Here is a 22,212-nt window from a genome sequence, read left to right as displayed (position 1 = left end):
ACTAGACTTCAGCTTCATCATAGCTGCTGCTGGGTATCAAATGAAACATCACTAGAGAGCAGAGAGACAGACGGCTTTAGCGTTAGCACACAACAGACAGAATGGATTTCAACATGAAGAAACTAGCCTCCGATGCTGGCGTGTTCTTCACACGGGCTGTCCAGGTAATGATGACCGCCCCCTCATGTTGACAGCCAGCTGAGCCCCTGTTGTTATATCAAACACGGGTTCTGATCTGACGCTGCAGTAGCTAAGCTAACGTTTAACTGTGTTAGCAACGCTAGCCTGCTAGTTAGCGAGCAACTATTATTACTGCGATCATATGGTTAACATTGTTGCCAACGTTAACGGTGGTGGGGCGGCAACGAATTCAATGGACTACATTACCTATCAGATAATGTTCTAACACTTATAATGATGTTTCACATGCTAACGTGTTAACTGTTGGGTTTCTAACCAGTCGGTTAGCTAACATGTAAATTAACAGAATGTTAACGCTAAATCAGTTAAGAAACGCAAATGTATTATTGAGCTCAATGTTTTCTGTATTTACTTGAACCAAGTTGAAGCTGAGAGCAACAGGGAAGGGAGAGGGAGTGGCAGGTGGCTCCAGTAAGGCCAGGTCATCAACCGGATTCATCCATAATGCTAAGAAGCAGAGGATGTGTTCCAGCTGAGCTATGATGGTCCGTCTGCTCTGCTTCAGTTCACAGAGGAGAAACTGGGCCAGGAACACAGATAGTTTATGATGGTGTGACTGTCTGCTCTGTTTCAGTTCACAGAGGAGAAACTGGGCCAGGAACACAGATAGTCTATGATGGTGTGACTGTGTGCTCTGCTTCAGTTCACAGAGGAGAAACTGGGCCAGGTCAGGAACACAGATAGTTTATGATGGTGTGACTGTGTGCTCTGCTTCAGTTCACAGAGGAGAAACTGGGCCAGGTCAGGAACACAGATAGTCTATGATGGTGTGACTGTCTGCTCTGCTTCAGTTCACAGAGGAGAAACTGGGCCAGCAACACAGATAGTTTATGATGGTGTGACTGTCTGCTCTGCTTCAGTTCACAGAGGAGAAACTGGGCCAGGAACACAGATAGTTTATGTTGGTGTGACTGTCTGCTCTGTTTCAGTTCACAGAGGAGAAACTGGGCCAGGAACACAGATAGTTTATGATGGTGTGACTGTCTGCTCTGCTTCAGTTCACAGAGGAGAAACTGGGCCAGGAACACAGATAGTTTATGATGGTGTGACTGTCTGCTCTGCTTCAGTTCACAGAGGAGAAACTGGGCCAGGAACACAGATAGTTTATGTTGGTGTGACTGTCTGCTCTGCTTCAATTCACAGAGGAGAAACTGGGCCAGGAACACAGATAGTCTATGATGGTGTGACTGTCTGCTCTGCTTCAATTCACAGAGGAGAAACTGGGCCAGGAACACAGATAGTCTATGATGGTGTGACTGTGTGCTCTGCTTCAGTTCACAGAGGAGAAACTGGGCCACGAACACAGATAGTTTATGATGGTGTGACTGTCTGCTCTGCTTCAGTTCACAGAGGAGAAACTGGGCCAGGAACACAGATAGTTTATGTTGGTGTGACTGTCTGCTCTGCTTCAATTCACAGAGGAGAAACTGGGCCAGGAACACAGATTGTTTATGATGGTGTGACTGTCTGCTCTGCTTCAGTTCACAGAGGAGAAACTGGGCCAGGAACACAGATAGTTTATGATGGTGTGACTGTCTGCTCTGCTTCAGTTCACAGAGGAGAAACTGGGCCAGGTCAGGAACACAGATAGTCTATGATGGTGTGACTGTTCTGCTTCAGTTCACAGAGGAGAAACTGGGCCAGGCTGAGAAGACGGAGTTGGATGCTCGCTATGAGAACCTGGCCAGCCGAGCAGACTGCACCAAAAACTGGACAGAGAAGATATTCAGACAAACAGAAGTCCTGCTGCAGCCTAACCCAAGTAAGATGGCTGTCACTGAAATAAACAAAGGTGGAAAGTGGGGTGTCGGCCCTATGTTCCCTCAGTCTCATGTCCCCTCAGGCCTATGTTCCCTCAGCCCTATGTTCCCTCAGTCCTATGTTCCCTCAGTCCTATGTTCCCTCAGCCCTATGTTCCCTCAGCCCTATGTTCCCTCTGCCCTATGTTCCCTCAGCCCTATGTTCCCTCAGGCCTATGTTCCCTCATTACTTCAGATCATTCTGCTCTTCTTTTACATTTCAGTGTTGATTGAAATGTAATTGATATATTTGTGTTTTACAATTGTTTATTATCCATATTCTGCATGGCTGTATCAAGCCTGGAATTAAGTCATTTTTAGGGTAAGGCCACTTTGGCCTTTGATTAGGGATGATGGGCATTTCTAGCAAAAACACTATTTGAAATTTGCTGGGCCAAAGTTGACTTTTCATCTAAATTCGCCCACCCCGTTTGTGTGTGTGAGTCAAATGTTATGGTCTCCCCTCATTCTAAGTATAGTTGAATCACATGGTTTAACCAAGTAAAACATTTTTTCTAGGCAGTTTATGCAAAAGTTCTATGGAAAAATGAATGGCGGATGAAATCCAATGGAGAGGGAGTGACTTTGGCACTACTGACAGGCAGCCAGACCTGATCCAGCCAGACTACGTTAGCCACCTTAGCATCGTTAGCGTAGCTTCCCGAATGGAGCCAAGATGGCCCAGGGAACAGTAGACAGAATATCAGCTTGGTCATCATTACATCATCATCATGTAATTATATTATATCATGTAGTAATATTATTATTATTATTAAGTTAGCCCAAGGAGAGAATGCAGTGCATATACACTTAGACTCTCTCCTGTTATCTCCCCATCTACATGACATTATTCTTGCGCTGTTCACGTCAGCTGCGTCGAGTCACATTTTTCGGGAGCTCCATGCCAGCTGCGCCCGCAGGCTCGCCAAGCCGCGCCGCAGCCCTCGGCGCATACGGAGAGGGCTTTGACATTGTAGCGTGTTTTCTGCATTATACAGTGATATGCAATGACATGTAGGAGAGTAGGAGGGCTCTAACTTGTGACTTTTTATTCTCCATGCTACAGTTGATCACACTGGTGAGTATAGTGTGTCATTAGTGGTCTATAAAGGAACCGCTCAGCTCACCCCTAAAATCTAAAATACATATGTTTCCTCTCACCTGTAGTGCTATTATGAATGGAAATTAGCTTACTGCTAACTCTGGTGCACACAACTTTCCCCCCCAAAATAATTAATGTTTGTGCATACTCACTTTTTTTTTAAATAAATTATATAAACTTAAACTTAAACATGTATCTAATATCCATCTAGATTGTTTTGGTGTGAGCTGCCACATTTTGGAGATCTCAGTCGTAGAGATGATCTGCCTCGTTGTGGTGCTCAAAGCTCAGAATAAATACATTTGAAAGATCGAACAGCAATGTCTCTTTCCAGAAATCATGACCCGGTCGGTTACTCAAGATAATCCGCAGACCTTGTTGTGATCAGTTTCATGTAGGAACTATTTTCTTTCGCTGCTAGCTAGTTCCTACATGAGACTGCAGCTAGAGCAGCAGCTAGCTAGCTAGCGGGTGTAGTTCCGGCCAAAGAAAATAGTTCCCACATGAAACTGATCACAACAAGGCCTGTGGATTATCTTGAGTAACCGGGTCATGATTTCTGGAAAGAGACATTGCTGTTGAGTTTTTCAAATGTATTTTTTCTGCGCTTTGAGCACCACAAGCCGAGTGCCATCCAGTTCCATTGTATTGGAGAGAAGGCAGACATCTCTATGGCCGATATCTCCAAAACTCAGGCAACTAACACAAAGCAATCTAGATGGATAAATAGCACTACAGGTGAGAGGAAAAATATGTATTTTACGATTTAAGGATGAGCTGTTCCTTTAATGATTTTTAATCAGCATTTCTTCCGTAAAAGATATGTTTTGACATACTCTGTTTTCCACAAGTACCACCCACTACCATGGTAGCCCATCACTGTGATTGGTGCAGGATACAACAGAATGGTAATGGTGCAAACATAAAAAATAAAAAAAAATCAAATGAGGTCACAACTTTAAATTTCAAACAAACAAAAAATGATTGTGGTGTCCTTGTGGAAAACACTGCATATACTCAGGAAGCCAGTGTGTTTGTGTCATTTTGTTTGATGTGCCATTCATTTTGATCTCCTACATAGCAGTAACAGGCAGGTGGGCCGTTAAGGCCAACTTACTGCAGTGTGTCTGGTGGTGGCGTGCAGCAGGTGGGGGGGGGGGGGGGGTCTGTTCGGCGAGTGCAGAGCTCCGCAGGGGGTCTGTGGAGAGTCCACACCGAGCTCTGCACTCCGCGGATGCCTCCACAAACGCCACAGTCAGTTCAGAGGCTGATTGCTATGGTTGCTACAGTATGTTAGATGGTTCCTGGGGAAGTAGTCTACACAGAATCAGCTAGCAGTTTGCACAAACTTTGTGCAAACTGATAGCTGATTCTGTGCGCGACTGAAATGAAATGCTGTGTGAACACACTGCAGTAACATACATGCTGTGTGAACACACTGCAGTAACCATAAACTTGCCTTTACACTCATGCGACGTCATTTGTGAGTCCCATGTTGACATCTTTAAATTGCAGTTAGCATTGCTGTGTTTACAGGTGCTGCACCTGGAGAATGAGGCCTCTCATGATCTAACTCATCTCTGCTGCTGCGGTTTGCCTTCATGTGCCACCAGTCAAGCACTCCTTGTCTTCTCTGCAGGTGCCAGGATCATGTGCCACCAGTCAAGCTCTCCTTGTCTTCTCTGCAGGTGCCAGGATCATGTGCCACCAGTCAAGCTCTCCCTGTCTTCTCTGCAGGTGCCAGGATCATGTGCCACCAGTCAAGCTCTCCTTGTCTTCTCTGCAGGTGCCAGGATCATGTGCCACCAGTCAAGCTCTCCTTGTCTTCTCTGCAGGTGCCAGGATCATGTGCCACCAGTCAAGCTCTCCTTGTCTTCTCTGCAGGTGCCAGGATCATGTGCCACCAGTCAAGCTCTCCTTGTCTTCTCTGCAGGTGCCAGGATCATGTGCCACCAGTCAAGCTCTCCTTGTCTTCTCTGCAGGTGCCAGGATCGAGGAGTTCCTGTATGAGAAGCTGGACAGGAAGGCACCATGCAGAATCACCAATGGAGAACTGCTGGGCCAGTATATGCAGGATGCCGGGAAGGATTTTGACCCTGGAAGTCAATATGGTGTGTGGGAGTGTGTGGGAGTGTGTGGGAGTGTGTGTGCGGTGTGTGGTGGGAGTGTGTGGTGGGAGTGTGTGTGTGTGTGTGGTGTGTGGTGGTGGTGGTGGTGGGAGTGGGAGTGGGAGTGTGTTGTGTGGTGTGTGTGTGTGTGTGTGTGTGTGTGTGTGTGTGTGTGTGTGTGTGTGTGTGTGTGTGTGTGTGTGTGTGTGTGTGGTGTGTGTGTGTGCACGCATGTCAAACATTTTCACCATCGACTGTAAAAAAAAACAACAGAAAACCCAGTAAGTTGGCTGCAGGCCTTCCATTATTCATGCAGTGTGGGTTACTGAAGCCACTGGAGCTCAGACTCTACTTTCAGGACAGCAGAGTTCTGGAGCTCAGACTCTACTTTCAGGACAGCAGAGTTCTGGAGCTCAGACTCTACTTTCAGGACAGCAGAGTTCTGGAGCTCAGACTCTACTTTCAGGACAGCAGAGTTCTGGAGCTCAGACTCTACTTTCAGGACAGCAGAGTTCTGGAGCTCAGACTCTACTTTCAGGACAGCAGAGTTCTGGAGCTCAGACTCTACTTTCAGGACAGCAGAGTTCTGGAGCTCAGACTCTACTTTCAGGACAGCAGAGTTCTGGAGCTCAGACTCTACTTTCAGGACAGCAGAGTTCTGGATGTTTGTGTCCACTTAACTCTCACTATTCATATAGGGACAAAGCTATACTTCCTCTCTTAGATGATCTTATTCGATGATAGCAAATCAAGAACGGGAAGCCAGACAACCATATTAGGGAACTCGCTATAAACACAAAGGTTAAAATTCACAGATCCTGTCGCTTCTGCTGAAGCGATCATATCTTGACCGTATTCCTTCAATAAATATATCTTTGACTTGTCACCATGTATGGCCACTCAAATCTTTATATGGATTAGTGGCAGGCCCGGCCATGACGTGCATAAATCATATTTGACATCGACAACAATCTTCTTATCCAGTCAGATCTACACATGAAAAGCCTGAAAGAAGTATGGAATTTAGGACTGAAGAATGCATATGAACCTGATCGAATGTGTTTCCTGTTAGGGAGCACTTTGATCAAGGTGGGCGAATGTGAGAGAAGACTAGGAGGAGCACAGAGGGAGTTCATCCAGACTTCAGCCATCAGCTTCCTCACCCCACTCAGGAACTTCCTGGAAGGAGACTGGAGGACCATCTCAGTGAGTCTGAATCGCTATTCTACTGCTGGTCACTGACTACGTTTACATGCACTGCAATAATCCCACTATTAACCTTCATCTAGATAAGACAATATTTTGATTAAGATGTTTAGTTGCTTATAGAATATTCCATTCATATTCCTGTCTGTCATGTTGCTACAGTGTTAGGGACAACATGTTGGCTCTTCTTTTTACCAATGGCAGCCATCTTTTCTTCTGTAAACAGGTTGCACCAACTCGCTGGAAGTTAGAGCATGCGTGGTCAAGCAGCCGTACATGTCACAAAATGCTGCAAAATCTCCGATAGGATGTCGTAGTGCGATTAAGGGGTTTACATGTCGACAATGCAGCTCAGTGGAGTACTGCAGGAAAGAGTTCAGAAGACCTGGATGTTAGCAGCACTTCCACTTCCTATGTGCAAAAGTCAATGGAATTTTTGTATGAGGATTTTAGAAAAATGCTTGAAATAAGGTCTGTGCTTAACAAAAGTTTATGAAACAGCAAACGTTTCAGAAGTCATAAAAGTGGTCCTCATTTGTGAAGACATCTTGCATGCAAGGTGCGCTCGATTCCCCAAAAATCAACCGTAGGTAGACCCGGCCAATCGTCGGTCAGTAATATATTCGTCCAATGGCCCAAGTCTATTTGGAACCAATAGCCTTATGTTGTGTTATTTAGCCTTTCTGATGATATATTGCCTCGTTAAATCAGCAAATTAAATTTCATGGGGAAGAAATGGTTGGTATCTGCAGTGGAAGTGCTCCCTGGGAAATGTAGTTTGGTGCATAGTGGTACTTTCTCTGAACAGTTTGGGAGTCCCTGGTCTAATGTAGGGCCTTTATGTACACATGTTCCTACAGGTGAACTCCCTTCAACTGTTTGCTGTCCTAAAAAGCAATTATGGATACAGGCTGAAGTGAGCCCATGCCCAGAGGTCCTATATTGTAGGGTGAAGTGTAGGCTGCATTTTAACCGTTTTAAAATAGCAAAATGTCAGCGATTTGGGAGCATTTTACTGTGAACGAAGAGACAAATGTTGCTTACTGCGAGGTTAGTGCAACTGAATCTGAAATCATTTAACATCTACCTAAATACTTGTATTGACACAGACTTTGCGGGTTCCCAATATGGGTTCTCAATATATGACTTGCACATGGACTTGCACATGGTGGCTCAGTGGGTAACAGTCAATAGAGGAAAAGTATTTTTAATTTATTTTATTTGATCGCAAATGGGATTACTATCATGTTTAATTCCCACTGAAGTCAAAGCTTTTCTCCTTGAACTGTGAACACAACCACTAGAGGGCAGCATGGTCCTGACTTGTGTGTGTTTCAGTTGTCTCTGGCTCCTGAGGCTGAAGCTGCTGTCTGTCGTTGTCTTCTGCTTTCAGAAAGAACGCCGCCTGCTGGAGAATCGTCGCCTGGATCTGGACGCCTGTAAAACGCGTCTAAAGAAGGCCCAGGCAGCAGAGGCCAAGGCTGCGGTGAGTCCCTCTGTCAACCCCTCCTCCACCCCTAGGGCCATATGAAATCTGTTTTTTCTTCTGATCTCCCTTTTCTTTTTCCCAAATTCCATTTTATTTTCGTCAAATTACATTTTTCAAATTTGATTTTAATTGAGGGGTTTCAGATTTTTTTTTAATGACTTGACTCTCTGACAGCCTCGTCGACTTGTTTCTCAAAGTGAAAACCAAGTTGTGAAGTGACGTAAGGGTCCCAATGCAAGACTGACCCCCCCTCTCAAAACACCCCAGTTGAAATTGAATTATTTCTCTAGTCTTATTTTACATTTTTTTAATGAAATACTTTAGGCTACTACAAAAATTAGGTCTACTTTTGAGTTTGATAATTAGGCCTACTTTTATAAATTTCAGCCAAATTATAGAAAATTCTGCAATATTCCATGTTTAAAATTGGATTACATTTCTTTTTCACTGTGGAAATCATATGGCCCTACACCCCACACCACCCCTAATCAATACTCATTGTCATTAATCACTCTCTAGCTGCCACCGGGATTAGCCCCGCCCCCTACTAACCATGTCTGTGTCTTAAATGTTCACAGTGTGAGGGAGAAGTGAGTATTAAAGAATTCAGATGCTCACTTTGGCTTATTTCTTTTTCCCGTCTCACATGCTTTTCCCATTCAGAGAAACCCGTTAAAACAGTGGTTCTCAACTGGTCTAGCCTCATGACCCACACTTTTCCTTAGTCATTAAGCCACGGCCCAATTTTCAGAATTTTGTCCAATTTATTTGTGTCATTTAGCCCCTTTGCAACAAGCTAGCATGGCATGTGGGTACCAATGGATGCCTTAGGTCTTCTAGTATCATATGGTACCTTCAGTATCTTCACTCTGCCTTTCAAAATGAGCCTCTGAAAGACAGTCATGTTGGCAGCGTCCTCAATGACCAGAATAACTGTTTTGTTCTCATGCACACATCTGCGACCCACTCAAAACGGCCCCGCGACCCACTTTTAGGTCCCGACCCACCAGTTGAGAAACACTGCATTAAAACATGCATTTGAGGAAATTAGCAATGCTAAAATGCATCTGAGCTATGCTAACAGAAGAGCAAAGCAAGGGAACGAGAGAAAAACTTTGACCATGAATTGGGCTTTAAAAGCTAGTTGGCTAGCTGAATTGTGAAAGTGGCTGCTGAATTGAAGGACATACAGGCACTGTGGCCTGGAGAAGAAAAAGGTTGTTTCCTTCCTTGGAAAACGGGGACTAGTCCATTGGTACTTTTGAGTCCAGGCATTCGAGCATCATTAGACCAGGGGGTGAGTACAGGCTACTCTTCTCCCTCCAAAGTCCAACAATCCAGTTTGGTGGCAGACTGTTCCTGCGTCTTGGATGTTGGGACAAACACAACAACAATAACAACATGTGATATTGAGATCCAGTGTGGCTCTGCTTACTTTCCATTGTTTGCCTGGACTAGAAGTTCCTAATCGACATCATGCTTGCCCCATTACACCATGTACCAAGGAACGTCTGTGCCTTCTAACTCCCCACTGCCTTTCTTGTGGGGACACTTGAAATGCTTACGTTTGTTCTGGTTGCTCCCTTTGGAGGTGAAAGATCTGATTTTGACTATCTAATCTGACTATCTTTGTTCTCAGTAGAGTGATGATGGAGGCATAATTCTGCTCATTGACAAAGATCAAATCAGACGTGTGCAACCTGTATGCATGTGGGCATGTTGTGCATGTTCATGAGTTGTCTCTGCCAGGCAGCAAACAGGTGTTGTAGACAAAGACTATGTATTTTGTAGCGGATGAGTCACGACTCATTTCCCGCTTAGGAAGGATGTTTACATAAGCCATTGCATCACATGACTGCACCTTTCTTTTATCGTTAGTCACAAACACAGCCGAGGTGATGAAAGTTCTGATCAAATAGACTCGGGTACATGTTGGCATAACTGCAAGTCCAGCAAGGTGTGACCATCACTGCTCTTTGAAGGCTGACGCCAACATTTGTCGACTAAAACTGCTGATCGCTGACGTTGTGTACTGATATTCAATGTTTAAATTGGTCTGATTTTATGCTTTTTTTTTTTTTTATCAAATAGTGTTTCGCCCAGATTTTTCTTCTTGTCGAGTTTGCAGCCTCTGAAACAATATTTAGGACACTAAAATAGAAACAATATTTTCGTGTCAGCAGGGTGACCCACCCTCTTATTCAATGGCAGGGGGAAATCTTGGACACAGTACTGCCTCTAAATGAAGAATTAATTTACAGAAACTTTATTGAGCAATTATAAACTAAATCTACCAAAAACAAGGCAGGTCAGGGAGAAACCAGAGGCTGATATTTGATTTTGAATCAAAGGAAAATCTCTGCCCCATATATTGGCAAACATATAGCGAGCGGTCCAGCACAAACACATAGATGGACTGTTCTAAAGTTCTAAAGTCATCATCAGTGCTTTTAGCTTTTAGCTGTTTAGTAGCAGCCACTTCAGAGATAATGGTTTCATGTCTTCACTGTCTTCCGTTTCATTCGTCCGTAGCTCTCTGTGCATGCTATTTGTTCATTTTGTTGCACTGGTTTGCCATGTCTCTATGTTATCGTATGTTACACTACTATTGTATTGTTCCTGTAGATCAGGGGTGCCCATACTTTTTTGACCCAAGATCTACTTTTCAAGTAGCCAGCCTCCCGAGATCTACCAGTCCAGTTTCAACATCGCAAACGCACACACATCGTTTCCAGCCTGCAGTAACTAACCTCACAACACTTTCTCGTTGTCCCACAACCACTTGACATTAGGGCTGTGAATCTTCACTGGCCACATGATTCGATTCGATTACGATTCAGAGGGCTACGATTCGATTCGATTACGATTATCGATGCATCTTAAATCGATGCATCACTTTTTCCCCCAATACATGATTTATTTTTTCTCACTTTACAATATAATTGCATTGTATTATGATCCATAATTAAAATAAACAACTGCATGTACTTCCATTATATTTTATTTTATTATAAAAAAAAAAAAAAAAAAAATCCCTCAATGCCATGCGATCTACCACACTACCTTCGCGATCGACCGGTCGATCGCGATCGACGTATTGGGCACCCCTGCTGTAGATGTTACCGTATGTTACACTACTGTATTGTTGCTGTAGATGTTACCGTATGTTACACTACTGTATTGTTCCTGTAGATGGCACCTGACTTTCAGGAGACCAGACCCCGCAACTATGTGCTTTCTGCCAGCGCCTCTGCGGTAAGGAGTTGATGGAATATTTTTATTTTCCTTATTTCGGTAAAAAAAAAAAAATCTTTCTGAGTATTAAATGTGGCTTTTCTTTTGGGTATATCTCTCTCTATACACAGTAAAGAAATAGAGAATCAATTTGACTTTATTTATAGCGGCAACATTTCTGTTTTCTCATTTGAAACCAATAAATGAAGATGCCCCTAATGCAACAAGCTAATTAGCGTATTAACTTATTAGACACATGAGCCACTTCTTAACATGCAGTGGAATCAGGATTATAACCAGCTCCTAGCCGGTTGGCCTGCATGTTAAACAACAATTAGCCGGCTTACGCGCACTCCCGTGAGTCCGTATCATATCCATCAAAACCCCTTGTATAAGATCCGCATTATAGGAAAAGCAGCTGTAGTTAAACACTGGCAGGTCATGATCCTGATCATGTAGCTGCTATGTCTGAGTGGGCGGGTGGTGGCACTTCACGTTCACGTAGTTTATTAATTAATGAATCGTTCGGGCAATCGCTTATATCAACGAATTAAACGAGCAAACTCACGGTTTCCTCAAGTGCTGCAAACGGCTTGAATTGTTTGGTAGAGCCTAGGGATCCCAACGCGCTTCAGCTATGCAGGCAGACAGGTCCTGTGCATCACAGAGGAGGGACGCTTACTGCTGCGCTGCTTGCTTAATCCCATGTCAGAAAAAGTGAGACATAGGCCTAGCCTAACTTTTGTGGGGAGAAATACATTGAAAACTAGTCAGATATGACTTGAATGCCACTTATAAAATAAATCACCCACAGTGATTGACGATGGTCCGACCACTATTTTGACTGGGCGGCTTTATGTAAGAAAGGCGGAAGCGCTCATTTTTGGCACATTGCCACCCCTCGTGGTCGGAATGGACCCTCCGTAGCTCCGTTAAAATGGCATGTTTTTGACTGGAGTTTGGTTACAGATTCGCTAAAGCTGTTTCAACTTAGCACAGCGCCAACGACGACTCACACGACAACTATTTGCCTTGTAGGGAATAACGTGCATGCTCCCGCACCCCCTCCCCCCGCCCACTGGCAGAGAGAATACTGACCATTTCCAGCTGTTTCTAAACAAAGACCCCTCATGTTTTAAAAAGGTAAAACCGGAAAATATCCTGCTCTGGCTAGCCAGACATGATCCAGACTTCATGTTTAAAAGTGGCTTAGTATGCTTCTACTGTAAAACGACAGTATATCACAGCAAAACTCAGTCCCTTCAAGAATGTTATTACAGGAGCTAAAAATGGCAAAGTCCCTACAGTCATTATCCACCTTATTTTTGAATGCCCCACTGTAAAAAATAATTGTGGGTACAAGGTCCGGTTTAACGTGACTTATTGTTGCAGCTTGCCATTTCCTTTGTTATACTCGGCTGCAGACCCGAATTATAAACCAGAAACTGGAGTCCGTTACAAAAGTTATAAATATAGTCACGCTATAAACAACTAACCAACGCTGGGGGTCCGTATGGAAACTGTGTTACTCGAAATGGTTAAAAGTTAAATCAATTTGGGCATTCAGTGGCGTTTTACTGCCATGTAAAGTAACTATTATGCTAGCCGCTAGCATTAGCCACAGTAGCCGACTACCTACAATGCATTACGTTATCCCAGCGCCCGAACGACACGGCTGTAGAGCAGAATGGCTCTGCTGTGAAATCCTCATAGACGTTTTTTTTGTCAAGTTAAAACAGTGTAAAAATTACACATCATGGCGGCTAGAAATAAAGTGGATAAGACATTATCCTTCTCTTAATCGTTCTCAAAGCCTCTTATCTTATAGTGCATTGGTAGATGTTGAAAATCATTGATGATTCTTTATTGAGTTGTAGGTAACGTTACGTTGGTACTGGTTGTGCCAACGCTGTGATTCTGTTCTAATGTGTCTTTCTCTTCCTCTTCTTCTTCTGGTGCTTTGTGCCTCCCAGCTGTGATTCTGTTCTAATGTGTCTTTCTCTCCCTCTTCTTCTTCTGGTGCTTTGTGCCTCCCAGCTGTGATTCTGTTCTAACATGTCTTTCTCTCCCTCTTCTTCTGGTGCTTTGTGCCTCCCAGCTGTGATTCTGTTCTAATGTGTCTTTCTCTCCCTCTTCTTCTTCTGGTGCTTTGTGCCTCCCAGCTGTGATTCTGTTCTAATGTGTCTTTCTCTCCCTCTTCTTCTTCTTCTGGTGCTTTAACCTCCCAGCTGTGATTCTGTTCTAACATGTCTTTCTCTCCCTCTTCTTCTTCTGGTGCTTTGTGCCTCGCAGCTGTGATTCTGTTCTAATGTGTCTCTCTCTCCCTCTTCTTCTGGTGCTTTGTGCCTCGCAGCTCTGGAGTGAGGAAGTAGTAAAAGTGAGTATTATTGCAACAGTGTCAGCAGGCTTCACCAGGCTGTGTGACCTCATCACACCACACCTACAGCAAATCACAAGTTCACATGACATGTTACATATCTACAAGGGTTTGACCATTTTAAACATGGATGTGAAAGCAGAAACTTGTTTCTGTAGAATTGTTTTGGCCAGAGCAAGATGATGAGCAAGATGAACATCCCCTGACCTCGCACACAATATGAACACATCTGCAGCAGAAATATGACATTCCCATACTGACTGCCTTCAAGGGAAATCCCACCCAGGTGGCTCTTCTCACACTTTTAGATCACGGTTAGATAAAGGTATTTTTGGGGGGGAACCCACTTTCCCCTCAAACTGCCTCGTCCACGACTACTACTTCAGGTAGTGATTTCCTACATTTCCCAGAATGCCTTTAAACAAACATATGTGCATATCGAGTTATTATTAGTTAGAAGAAGTAAACGTGTCAAAGGGGGCGAAGTCAAAGCACTCACCTAACATCGCAGAGACCCAGGGTCAATTCTTTCCAGCTTGGTCAGGCATTCCTACAGACACCATTGGCCGTGTCTGCGGGTGGGAAGCCGGTGGGGTATGAGTCCTGGTCGCCGCACTAGGGCCTCCTCTGGTTGTTTGGGGGGAGGGGAACTGGGGGGAATAAGGTGATCCTCCCACACGCACTACATCCTGCCGGTGAAACTCCTTGCTGTCAGGTGAAAAGAAAGGGCTGGTGACTGCACATGTATCAGAGAAAGGGCTGGTGACTGCACATGTATCAGAGAAACAGCTGGTGACTGCACATGTATCAGAGAAAGGGCTGGTGACTGCACATGTATCAGAGAAACAGCTGGTGACTGCACATGTATCAGAGAAACAGCTGGTGACTGCACATGTATCAGAGAAACAGCTGGTGACTGCACATGTATCAGAGAAACAGCTGGTGACTGCACATGTATCAGAGAAACAGCTGGTGACTGCACATGTATCAGAGAAACAGCTGGTGACTGCACATGTATCAGAGAAACAGCTGGTGACTGCACATGTATCAGAGAAACAGCTGGTGACTGCACATGTATCAGAGAAACGGCTGGTGACTGCACATGTATCAGAGAAACAGCTGGTGACTGCACATGTATCAGAGAAACAGCTGGTGACTGCACATGTGTCAGAGAAACAGCTGGTGACTGCACATGTATCAGAGAAAGGGCTGGTGACTGCACATGTGTCAGAGAAACAGCTGGTGACTGCACATGTATCAGAGAAAGGGCTGGTGACTGCACATGTGTCAGAGAAAGGGCTGGTGACTGCACATGTATCAGAGAAAGGGCTGGTGACTGCACATGTGTCAGAGAAAGGGCTGGTGACTGCACATGTGTCAGAGAAACAGCTCTCCACAGATCGACAGGGGGATTATAGTACTGTACAGTTGTGGAGAAAAGAAAAAGTAAACGTGTCTAATTGTTCTTGTCTCAGGCTGAACAGGAGCTCCGTGTGGCCCAGACAGAGTTTGAGCGACAGCAGGAGGTCACCCGGCTGCTTCTGGAGGGCATCAGCAGTACACATGTATGTTACACACACATGTATGTCACACACACATGTATGTCTCACACACATGTATGTCTCACACACACACACACACACACACACACACACACATCATTCTGCCATCTTTTATTTTGTTGTTTTATTTGGGTGGCACAGCACTGTGGATATGGCCATAGGTGCTGTTTGATGGTTGCAGGCCACCACTTTACAACAGGTACACGCCTCCTTTACAGGTGCACGCCTCCTCTTGGAAAATTATTTTTTAAAGGGTATTGGCAACAATAAATATTGAAACGGAGAATTTCATAAGCAAAACAAAGCATAACATAAAATTATGGTTAAAAATGCTGTTTTTAATCGTTTTTAAATTGGATTTCACACATTCTGTACTTGACACCATTCTTTCGGACAATTTCACACATTCTGGAAATCATCTCGTGACCCACCCATCGGTGTCCCGTGACCCCCCCCCCCCCCCCCCAGGGGGTCTCTACCCCTCTGCCCCACACCCACTACACCCCCCAAAACACTGCCATTCAGAAGTGTAGTGTTGTATCCCAGGCCCAACCCTCTGGCCTTATCGTGAACTGCAGAAATGGCCGTCACTGCTTCCTGTTGACATGGCACATCACCAGCTGGCTGCTGCCACAGCTGCAGGGTGGATGTTTTGATTGCTGCCCGCAGACCATTACATGAACACTCCTGTATTGCATCACAGATTGAGCAACATTAAAGAAACATTGAAGACGATCAAACTGAAATAAATAAATGGAGCTTGCTCTTTGTGACTTTGTATCATATTGAGTTTATTTTATGTCTATTTTCCAACAAAATGTGGCAAATTCGATGTACAATGTTCATGATACTATATTATAATATATATTATAAATGTTAGCCTACAGTCATTATTAGAGCAGGTGGAATTATTTTCGCAGCGCGCCGTGCTTTATGAACTGTTTTCACAATATGAAAAATGATCAGAAGGGGTGAAAACATGAACACATTTATAAATGAGAAAACACTCAGTCTACCCCCTAACTAAACGTCACGCAGTTTTCTTTCTTTGTATTTTTTTTCTTTTTTTACGTTGAACCCTGTCAAAGTTGTGTCAGCCATAGCTTTAGAAGTGACTCTGGTTTGTTGCTGTTTCTCTGCAGGTGAACCACTTGCGCTGCTTGCATGAGTTTGTGGAGGCCCAGGCAGCTTACTATAAGCAGTGTCACCTCCACTGCATGGAGCTACAGAAAGAGCTGGGCAGGTGAGGACCACATCCATCTATCATGAATTTGTTTCACTGCAGCTCTAAAAACAGACAAAAACGGACATAAAAAGAAATAAGAACAGCAAAAACAGTTATACAAACATACCAATAGGGTGAGAGCCGTTATAAAGTGCATTACAACACGCACATTAAGGTGCATGTTCCTTTGTGCAGCTGCGGTCTACATTCAAAGTGCAGGTAAAAAGCACGTCGGAGTTCAGGAAACGAACAGCCTCAGGATATGTGCTGTTCCTGAAGCGAGATTATCTGCACTTAAGAGACATGAGTCTCCTACCAGAGAAAGATATGTATGTATATATATATATATATATATATATATATATATATATATATATATATATATATGTATGTATGTATATGTACTGTATATATATGTATATATATATATATATGTACAGTACAGTGTGTGTTGTTTATGGAGAGTCAGATAAATGACGCCTTGTCTCTGCTGTTTCCCATGCCCTCAGCAGCAGTGGAGATGTGTGAGTATCACTCGTGCTGTGCTCATGTTTCCTGTTATGTGCCTTTCTTCTCTGTGACCTGGCGGTGACCTCTGACCTCTGGCCTCTGCCTGCTTTCCCTCAGATTTCCCAATTCCTTCGCCGTCAACTCTGCTCAGCCCTCGGCCCCGGCTAGCCCTCCTCTGCCCGGGGCCCTGGGCAGCCCTCTGGAGGCAGACACCCTGGAGATCGAGGAGGTGCAGCCACCAGCTACGGGAAGCCGGAAGGCCAAAGTCCTCTATGATTATGATGCTGCGGACTCCAGTGAGCTCTCCCTTCTGGCTGATGAGGTGAGGCTGCACCATCAACCAGCAAGTAGCGCCTAGCGGACAGAAATAATATGCACGCTTTGAACTGAAACGAGTTCCTCGAGGAACTCGGTTACAAAAAATATTTGCATTGGCGCAATGCAATTGAAATCCTCTTTTCTTTTCTTTTTTACCCAAAAGACACTTAAAATCTCCTGTAAAGTATCGGTTCAGGCACTATTTAGGCAACCAGTACCATTTTTACCGTTTTACCACCGGTATCGGAAAAATACAAAATGATACCAATCCCAGTAGGAAGAGATCTCCTATCAGTGTGGCTGATACTGTCTGTATAACGTGTAAATGTGTGTTTGTTGTTGTGTTTGTTGTGTGTTTCAGCTCATCACAGTTTACACGGTGCCAGGCATGGACTCTGATTGGCTGGTTGGAGAGAGAGGCAACCTGAAAGGAAAAGTGCCTGTCACATACCTGGAGCTGCTCAGCTAAACACACCACAGCCATGAGGACCTGTCATTGACTTCCAATGCATTTCTCTCTCTTCCACTGTAAGCATGCGCAAAAATAATTGATTTGAAACACACACTCACACCTGGTTTTCAGTACAATAACAAAACAACACACTCACACCTGGTTTTCAGTACAATAACAAAACAACACACTCACACCTGGTTTTCAGTACAATAACAAAACAACACACTCACACCTGGTTTTCAGTACAATAACAAAACAACACACTCACACCTGGTTTTCAGTACAATAACAACACAACACACTCACACCTGGTTTTCAGTACAATAACAAAACAACACACTCACACCTGGTTTTCAGTACAATAACAAAAAAACACACTCACACCTGGTTTTCAGTACAATAACAAAAAAACACACTCACACCTGGTTTTCAGTACAATAACAAAACAACACACTCACACCTGGTTTTCAATAACAAAAATATGTGTTAACTAAACGGCAGCGATTATGGAGACAATACTGAAAAATTATAGGTGGTGATAAAAACAACAACATTCCTTTTGATTGGTTTGGTCGTTTAATATATCGTTTTTTCTTGTTTATTGTTGTGCATCCCCAAGGTTCAGGTAATCATGCATCTAACAAACGTTTAAAGGCCAGATAAAGTCTGGCTATGACAACAAGCAGATACTGTCATTAGCAGGGTTTCCAGCCAAGTTCTGAGGAAAGCTGATAGCAGGAAGAGTTGAGATGATATGATGCACTATAAAAACAAGCAATATCTGCCGCAGTCCCTTTATGGTCGATTTTAAATTCATCAATGCCAATGATTTTGGATGTGGGGATTCAACAAGTTGAACACTTTCAAGATGAAGCAACGACAAACTGTGTTTTTGCTTCTTCTGTTATGACAGCATTAGAATATTGCTTATTTTTCTTCTCTTTTCTGTCTTCAGATGAAAGCACGACATATGACTATTAGCTGATAGTCAGTGGCTAGCTCAGTGGCTAGCTCAGTGGGCTAGCTCGGGCTTTGGCAGAGGAAGCCGCGGAAGTGATACTGAAAGCTGTAGTTCGTCGAATGGCCACTTGAGGCTGTATCCAAAAGGGAGTCGTTCCCTGTTCATCCCCATGTTAAAATGCCCGAGTTTACAACAGGATTAAGCATGTTTACAGCCTGGGCCAAAACACATTTTGGCCTATAGCCTATAGCTAATTTCACCTTTCACAACAACTGTAAGGGGTGTGAATTTTTATATAACTCGCCTGTTTAGAGTCAAATAGATGAGAGAAAAGACTGTTTTGGGGGTGCTTAACAGGTCATGGAGCAATAGCAGGCGGAGCTGCGGCTCTAGGGAAACCCCTGGTCTCGTGCGAGCTGGCAAGTGTCCAAAATGGCGACGGCCGCACTACGCTTCAACACGGCCAAACCAATGGGTGACGCCACGCTGACTGTCCATATTTGTAGACGGTCGATGCCGACACTAAGTCACATCATAACAACTTGCCCAACACTCATCAATACAGTTCTTGAAATTATCCCCGTCTTTCATGGATGCTTTTGTTTTTTGTACCTAATTCCGATTTTTCTTCGCACGACGTGTGAAAACATTGACTTGACTGTTGGATGGAAGACTTGCTAGTGACAGAGTTGTTGTTGCATCCTTTGCGTTTCCTGACACAACGTTCCCCATGTTGTCATGTTCCTTCGCTTCTCACACCTTCACCCATAGCACTGAAGATGGAGATGTCCTCATGGTAGGAAAACTCTTGCAGCAAACAAATATGAAGCGTTCCCATCCTAACTGCCTTAAGACGATGTGAAGGAGCTGCTGAGGCCATCTGCTGTAACCCAGAGAATGTGCTCTTCACAAAGCGACGTCCAGGCTCTACTGAAGCAGAGACTCCACTGTGCAGCACATTACAGCATGCAAGACTCGAACTCCTTATAATGAAGATGTATTCTGCCCGTTTGCTTTTGCCTCGTTAGTGGTTTTTGTTAGCCTGGTTAAAACCATCCTGATAATGTCGCCTCACGTTCCGTCTCGCTCTACAAATCCGCAGAACCAAACGCAGTGAGTTTGCGATCTGAGCAGGAAGGTTTTCCCAGTCAAGGTTCTCTTCCGTTGCCATTTTGTCTGTTAAAACATTGAAGTGTCTTTGTCTTAGTGCTGCATGTGCTACTCCTCGTAGCCTGTCCCTGTTGGATGTTTTCAGGAGTACCAAAGCGTTTGCACAATGAGAAATGTGGTCCTCCTCGCACATCCAGTATGTGTACATGCATGATGCACATCCAGTATGTGTACATGCATGATGCACATCCAGTATGTGTACATGCATGATGCACATCCAGTATGTGTACATGCATGATGCACATCCAGTATGTGTACATGCATGATGCACATCCAGTATGTGTACATGCATGATGCACATCCAGTATGTGTACATGCATGATGCACATCCAGTATGTGTACATGCATGATGCACATCCAGTATGTGTACATGCATGATGCACATCCAGTATGTGTACATGCATGATGCACATCCAGTATGTGTACATGCATGATGCACATCCAGTATGTGTACATGCATGATGCACATCCACTATGTGTACATGCATGATGCACTCAACTTCGTCAACGTTTTGGAGCGAGTGTGATGTCTTGAAATGCAGATAACGTGCTCTGTGCATGAAACGTCAGAGGCTTTACCCATCACCAGGAGGTGGTGTAAGACTGGAAACAGGAAGTAGTTTGACGCTGAATCAGCAAGATGGAAAGTATGGGTGTGGAGGTCGTGCATGCGACCTGAGTTCAGTTCAATTCCAAATTTGTGACGAGAAGTTCTCATTTTCAGCAAACATTTTTCCTATTTAACCACAACCAAACCCCTTAACCTAACCCTAACCAAATAGTCTGTTACCTAAATCCAGCCCCAACCTTAATTCAAGTGTATTACTTGCCTAAACGCAACGCATGAAAATTGGATGTCCAGTCTGCACTTATGTCGTAATCCTTTTGTGGCGGAAAAACATCATCTCAACACGTAATCTGCTTCAGAATTTGCACTTGGTTCAGTAAATTGAGTCAAACTGTGTTGGGTTTTACCTTTGCTGCTGTGGTTCTGTTTTATCTCACCTTGTATTTATTTTTGCCTTCTTTTTTTTTGTCACAAATATTTATTGCCTGTCTCTAAACTGTGCTGAATGAATGAAATGTATGGGATTTAATAAAAAGTAAAGTAATAATTTGTATACTCTCAGGTCTGATTAACCATGCATGCATACACAAATAGGCCTATATGCAGTGGCGTACATGAAAGGCAGTTTTGACGGGGCCCTACACACTTATGAAGTACAGACACAAGTGCGTGAGCGCACGCACACACAGCATAGGCAGTGTTGGGGAGTAGTGAACTACATGTAGTTGAACTACATAGGTTAACTACATTTTGCAGTAGCGTGCTGGTAGTTCAACTACATGCATATTTGCGTAGTGAGTCAAGTAGTTAAACTACTTTTTGGTCATTTTGATGTAGTTTAACTAAAACTACAAACTACAATTTTGGGCAATAAAATGAAAGGAACAGGCTCCAGGATTTTCTCTAAGGATGGGGGTTGGGGGAGGCTAGACCAATCTGTGGGCGGGCTAAGAAAATAGTAAATTTTCATGATTTCAAAGTTCCTTTATAATGAAGTCCCCCCCCGCGCCCAAATAAAGCCAGATATGGCACACAGCACATTAGCACATTCAAAATAAATGTAGTTTTTAAATGAATTTGGCCAAAGAATATAAAAAATATATAGCTGTAATACTACAAGTGATCACAAAGCAATGGCAAAAACTTTCACACTCAAAGGTTTAGGCATGAGGAGTGATTGGTTAGGTTTAGGCATGCAGTGTGATGATTGGTTGGGTTTAGGCATGAGGAGTGATGATTGGTTAGGTTAATATCAGGGTAAGAAAAAGTCCACAATGAAAATAAGCCTTTTGATTCATTGACTTTATTCATGGATATAGAGACAATAAAAGATCCAAGGGATACCATGTAAATCCATACATCCATAGCATGTAGATCCATCCAGATCTACTGGATCCCAGCCGATTTAGTACCTGGAAAGATCTGGTCCAGGTGACATATCAAACACTGCAGGATACCTGGTTAAAAAAAGTTCAACCTGCCTCTGCCTGTCTCACACACAGTTTGAACTTTTTACAGCGGGATCTCGTGTTTAACTTTTTTTAACCAAATTCTGTTTTTTCTCTCTCTCTCTATCACTGCCTATGTCTCTCGCCCACAGGAAACCCAGGGTACAAAAGTTAAATCGCTGCTGTAAAACATCATGAATCTGATGTTTGTGTGCGTGTGGGGGGAGGGATCTCTGAACTGTGCAGTTGAACAGTTGAACAAATGAAACAGGACACTAAAGCTATGGAATTAAATGTCGACAACCGGCTGGTGAGCAACCCTGTCACCTTGGCTGAAAAACTCAACACCTTCTTCATAAAATCTATTGATGACATCTCGAAACAGTTTGGCGTATCCACATGCTCTGTAAATATGGTGAATAACCCTACAGTCAATGGAGTACCAATTTTTACCATCCAGGAAATCTCTGTACCTGAGGT

At 43.8% G+C, this 22,212-nt stretch overlaps 1 protein-coding gene across 2 annotated transcripts; it reads left to right on the top strand.

The window, feature by feature from the left end:
* The first annotated feature begins 39 nt into the window (after positions 1-39).
* On the top strand, positions 40-18,049 carry LOC310783144 (endophilin-B2-like). Of its 2 annotated transcripts, none has more exons than XM_083643936.1 (11): positions 40-164; positions 1,822-1,963; positions 5,085-5,213; positions 6,283-6,416; positions 7,810-7,902; positions 11,098-11,160; positions 13,493-13,516; positions 14,992-15,081; positions 16,221-16,321; positions 16,931-17,135; positions 17,493-18,049. In XM_083643936.1, the coding sequence occupies exons 1-11, from the start codon at positions 102-104 to the stop codon at positions 17,598-17,600; spliced, it is 1,152 nt and encodes a 383-aa protein (XP_083500062.1). In that variant the 5' UTR covers positions 40-101; the 3' UTR covers positions 17,601-18,049. The 2 variants fall into 2 exon arrangements, with proteins under 2 accessions (XP_083500062.1, XP_083500061.1); XM_083643935.1 differs by having other exon boundaries at positions 7,810-7,914.
* The last annotated feature ends 4,163 nt before the right edge of the window (positions 18,050-22,212 follow it).

Source organism: Poromitra crassiceps, assembly GCF_964638095.1.
Source record: "Poromitra crassiceps genome assembly, chromosome: 10".
In the NCBI taxonomy this organism is placed as follows: Eukaryota; Metazoa; Chordata; class Actinopteri; order Beryciformes; family Melamphaidae; genus Poromitra; species Poromitra crassiceps.
The sequence above is the reverse complement of the archived record's forward strand: the minus strand, read 5'-3'. Positions and strand labels throughout refer to the sequence as shown.

Coding starts and splice junctions, on each gene's coding strand:
- LOC310783144 (XM_083643935.1), top strand. CDS start 102: ATGGATTTCAACATGAAGAAACTAGCCTCCGATGCTGGCGTGTTCTTC. Junction 13,517..14,991: donor GGAGTGAGGAAGTAGTAAAA/GTGAGTATTATT, acceptor TTCTTGTCTCAG/GCTGAACAGGAGCTCCGTGT. Junction 15,082..16,220: donor AGGGCATCAGCAGTACACAT/GTATGTTACACA, acceptor GTTTCTCTGCAG/GTGAACCACTTGCGCTGCTT.